The sequence below is a fragment of the Girardinichthys multiradiatus genome, chromosome 5 (genome assembly GCF_021462225.1).
Source record: "Girardinichthys multiradiatus isolate DD_20200921_A chromosome 5, DD_fGirMul_XY1, whole genome shotgun sequence".
NCBI lineage: Eukaryota > Metazoa > Chordata > Actinopteri > Cyprinodontiformes > Goodeidae > Girardinichthys > Girardinichthys multiradiatus.
The window spans coordinates 18,677,429-18,681,902 of NC_061798.1; the positions used below are offsets into that span (position 1 = coordinate 18,677,429).

General features: G+C 39.7%; 1 protein-coding gene across 3 annotated transcripts; it reads right to left on the reverse strand.

The window, feature by feature from the left end:
* Positions 1-1,474: 1,474 nt before the first annotated feature.
* odam (odontogenic, ameloblast associated) lies at positions 1,475-4,288 on the reverse strand. 3 transcript variants are annotated; one of them, XM_047366530.1, is made up of 10 exons: positions 4,233-4,288; positions 4,068-4,133; positions 3,945-3,980; positions 3,810-3,857; positions 3,464-3,646; positions 2,981-3,037; positions 2,777-2,896; positions 1,905-1,937; positions 1,736-1,819; positions 1,475-1,637 (listed from the first exon to the last, which is right to left on the reverse strand). In XM_047366530.1, exons 2-10 carry the CDS (start codon positions 4,125-4,127, stop codon positions 1,602-1,604), a joined length of 657 nt encoding a protein of 218 aa, XP_047222486.1. In that variant the 5' UTR covers positions 4,128-4,133; positions 4,233-4,288; the 3' UTR covers positions 1,475-1,601. The 3 variants fall into 3 exon arrangements, with proteins under 3 accessions (XP_047222486.1, XP_047222484.1, XP_047222483.1); XM_047366528.1 differs by having other exon boundaries at positions 1,905-1,934; positions 3,464-3,709; XM_047366527.1 differs by having other exon boundaries at positions 3,464-3,709; positions 4,233-4,287.
* Between the last annotated feature and the right edge of the window lie 186 nt (positions 4,289-4,474).

The window sequence follows — 4,474 nt, forward strand, 5'->3', positions numbered from 1 at the left end:
AGATAGATAGATAGATAGATAGATAGATAGATAGATAGATAGATAGATAGATAGATAGATAGATAGATAGATAGATAGATAGATAGATAGATAGATGGTTGGTTCACATTTTATTAGTGGTGATTTATTATTGCTGGAGACAGTTTTTCCTAGATTGTCTGACATTCACCTTAAATTTATCAGATAAAGATGTTAAAAGGTTTAGCTAGCCCATGGACTGCCCAGACAGGCTCCAGCTGGTAAATTACTTGTGAAACCAACTTATTAGGTGACTGATATTTAATTTTGTCATCAGCAGCAAAGAAATATATAAATATCTGTGATGAAGCTGTAGTAATATGGTGTTTATTGTCTTAAATCTGCTACATATCCTTTAGCTTGATTAAATTGTTCTGTGTTGTATCAAATTGTATTCAGTTCAATTCAATTCAAAGGGAAATTAAATGTTGTTGTAGCTCATATTATGCAGGTTTCTTCAAAGAGCCGTTGTAGATACTGATAGCTGTAGGCAGGAAGGATCTCCTGTAGCCGTCTGTCTCACAGAAGGTCTGAAGAAGCCTCTGACTGAAGACACTCTGTTGTTGTACATCAGTCTCATTAAGAGGAAGCCAAGGGTTCTCCATAATGTTCTTCATTTTATGAAGAATCCTTCTTTACACAATGATCTCCAGAGGTTCCAGGGGAGTCCACAGAAAAAAGCCAACCTTCTTTATTAGCTTGTTGCGCTTTTTTAACTCCCTGGCTCTGACTGACTGAAGGGAGGCTGGCATACAATCAGAAACACCAGGGCCTCTGACCACCATCAGCAGGCAAGCCGGGTGAAGTATCTTGCCCAAGGATACAACAACTGGACAAAAAGAGCGGGTGTTCGAACCAGCAACCCACCGGTTACACCTACCACTTGAGCCACAGTTAGGTGCCATGCATGTTTTAGATGTTACCCTGGTTCAGCACACTCAAATCAAATGAATGCTCATTACTAGGCCTGTGTAGAACTTGATGCTATACTATGGAGGTACCTATAGGTGTGTTGGAGCAACGGCACACCTAAGACATGTAGGACACCAGCTTTGAGGACTGGAGTTGGGCACTTGTACCCTAACACCTTAATCTACCCCTAACTATGACACTAAACCATCCCGTATCCTACCCATCATCCCTTACCCGAACCCTAAAGCTGTAGACAAGACCACCCAACCTGTGGGTAAGTCAAGACAAACACCAGACAAGACAAAGACATACCCAAATGTTAACTGAATGAGCGAGTTGAAGCAACAGGTGGCAGACAGAAGACCATGTACAGTATGAGCCTCAAAATGAGGTCTGAGAATATTGGAGGTCCGAGAGTGGTCCCTGCAGGTGGATGCTTCTCAAAAGGCCATAAACTCAGTGTAATAGTAGCACTTTGAGATTTGAGGGGGATGTGACATCAAGCTCGCATGGGACAAGAAAACTCACTCTGATATCAAAACTCTTTCATTTGACAAATTTATTTATTTAAAATGTATTCAAAGCAAAGAATAAGTTTCATTGAAGTTGTGGCTAACTCTCTCCCTGGCCTTTCCACCACAGCAGTAATGTTTCTTCTTTTCCGGTAACATCTATGGCTCAAACAGGAAGGGAAAGCTGCCATTTCCCTGAAGGGAAAAAAATAAAAAAACAAATGTAAAATTAAACTTGGAAAAAAAATCTCAATCAATGCCAAACACACAGTTCACATGTATAGAAAGAATACCTCATCTGTCCCGGTACCAGTTGCATCACCACGGGGATCAGGGGGAACAGTGGTGGACTCTTTCTGAGTTCCTGCTGGCCATGTCTGACAAAAAACACAGGGAAAGGTACGAAACATTAGTTCGAGGTTCAATGTTTAAATCAGGACCAAAACAAAATAAATATGTCACCTTTTCTGTCTGTAGCTGTGTCTTAGAACCCTGCTGAAATGGAAAGTGGATTAGAGTTAGATCAGGTGATTTTGAATGTGCCTACACTTATAAGACGTTTTGCAAGTTATCGAACTGGTCTTCAAAACTGTCAAGAAACTTTCTAACTCTACTCTTTGAGTACTTTAAAATGCACAGACAGCTTCACAGACTTGAACCAGTAAAGAAAATATAGATAATTTTTTAAAGATGATGTATTTTGAGAAAGTCCAAACATTTTCAGTTTCAAGCTTAAGCTGCAGAAAATGTTGATGAATAGAACTGTTACCTCCTTATCAAGCAAGAAAGCAAACTTTATTGATTTATTTTGTATCACTGGGACATATATAGGTAAGCACCATAAGAAGCATCACTAAGAAATCAACACTGTCAGCAGTGCACTAAGCAGACATAGCTGTCTGGTAGCCAGACATGATTGCATTATACTTACCACATCCACACTGTTCGGAGTCAACATCCTCAGCTATGCTATTATCATTAAGCCTCGGCATTGAGTCATCAGTTTGTTGCTCAAAGCCTTAATTTAAAGTGATCCACACAGTTAACTGATTTATTATTTTTCTGTTAAACTGATTTCATAAGTTCATTTGTTTAGTTTAAACTACACTGATCCCCGAAGGATTCTCTAGTAAGAGAGTCATAATTTGACAGGTTTTCATAGCATGTGTTCTTGATGTTTCTATATTGAATTCATATGCCTTTTTCATTATTCCTTGTTGTAAAGCACTTAGTGATTCTTTACTTGTGAAAGTTGATATATAAAAAATGACTTACTTACTAATTACCAGAAACCTAAATTTAAATACATGAAATAAAAGTTATTTTAAAAATACCTGCAGTGGGAGTTGTGGTCTTTGTGTAGTTCTTTCCTGGTTCTGCTGTCCGTTGTTGGGCAGAACCCCAGTGTTCCTCTGCTGGGCAAAGCCATATCGTGGTACAAAGTACGAGTAGCTCTTTAAAGAAACACAGTTTTATTAAAAATGGAAATTCTAAGTATTATGATGCTTACAAATGGGTCAGTATGTTCGAATAAAAACCTGCTGTCTGTGAAGCTGAGGGAATCCAAAAGATGGATACTGAAGCTGTGGATACATCTGCAAGAGAAATTGAAAATTTATGACCTCTTCCTCAGTAATGTTGGGAGCCCTGAAGTAGTTATAGGGGTAAAACAATCTAACTGTTATGATTTGGGGCTGTTTGGTTTTTGGTTTCGGGTTTTTCCTTATGTTTCTCACAGTTTCGGTTTTGAATTGTTGTTCTGTTTATTATTTTCCTGGTTATGCTTTAGTTTCATGTTTTCCTAGTTAGATTTCTACTTGTTTGTATCCTTGAAATTCTGTTTTGCCTGTCTTGCCTGCTCGTTTATTGTTTTGTTCCTGCCTCCTCTTTTGAGTGAGTTTTTGTTTTTCCACTATTAAATCTTTTCACCGTCATGCTGCCTGCTTGTCTGCATTCTGGGGTCCTACGCTGCACTAACCCTGACACTAACGGCATGATCCTGGGATTTTCTTGTCTTGTACCTGGACAGGGTTCTGGGCCTGCTGGGGAATGTTGGGATTGTTGGGGTCTTGTTGTGGTCCAAGCTGCTCTTGCTGGCCATTAGGGATGAGCATGGGCGTTAGCGGGTTGCCCTGGTTGGGAAGCAACAGCTGTGGCCCCTGCGGACCAAAAGGACCTGCCAGTTGAGGGTTCAAATTCAACACCTGTGGGGTAAGCAAGATTTCAGGTGTCTGCTGCTGCAGAACATACTGGGGTAATATTGAGCCCTGCAGAGAGTGAAAGCACATAGGATGTTTCAAACCATTGTTTCAAATGTAGTACACAGAGAAGCAGAAATCTTTTCAGGAGTAAAACTTTTTAATGCACCTGTGCTTGACCAAGAGCTGCGAGAGTTAATCCATTCAGTCTCAGGATCTGATCAACAAATTGGTTAAATTAGATTGATTTATTTTATTTATTCTATAACGAGGAATGCAGAAACGATATTTAAATGTGATTTACCTCATTGCTGTTGCTTGCAATAAGTCCAATCTGCACCTTCAAGAAGACATACAGAACATTTCTGTCTTTACAAATAGCTTAGTTTGTTAATGTGTAATAATGTTGGATGTCACTGAAACTCACTGGCAGAGCAAGGCTTGACCTAAGTAGGCAGATTACCAGAAGGGCACTTTGCAGCTTCATCGTGTCCTGCAGTGAGGCAAAACATGCACATTTTGTTAAAGGTTCATTAAATACCACAGTCGTCTCAAACGTCTTTAAAATCTGAGCATCACAAACTCATCTTACCGTTGCTCTTCTTTGCCGTTCAGTGTCTGCCTCTTGACCGTGTCAAGATGCCTTTTAAACTCTCTGAATGCGAGTTGTAATAGTCCACTAGCAAGTCATCCAGACAATATGTGGTCAGAATGACAGACATTTCTCATGACAACAGACTCAGACACTTACAACACAGAACTGCTAAATCTGTCATTAAGTGTAAGTCATGTCTCTGAGCACCATGACATGCCCTGTGTAGAGTTGTTCATACC

Bases quoted from the DNA above. Each gene is read 5' to 3' on its own strand.
- odam (XM_047366527.1), bottom strand. From the start codon at position 4,127: ATGAAGCTGCAAAGTGCCCTTCTGGTAATCTGCCTACTTAGGTCAAGC. The intron at 3,981-4,067 runs GTGAGTTTCAGT...GTCTTCTTGAAG, and splicing joins GGTCAAGCCTTGCTCTGCCA to GTGCAGATTGGACTTATTGC. The intron at 1,638-1,735 runs GTATTCTTTCTA...TTTTCCCTTCAG, and splicing joins CTGGTACCGGGACAGATGAG to GGAAATGGCAGCTTTCCCTT.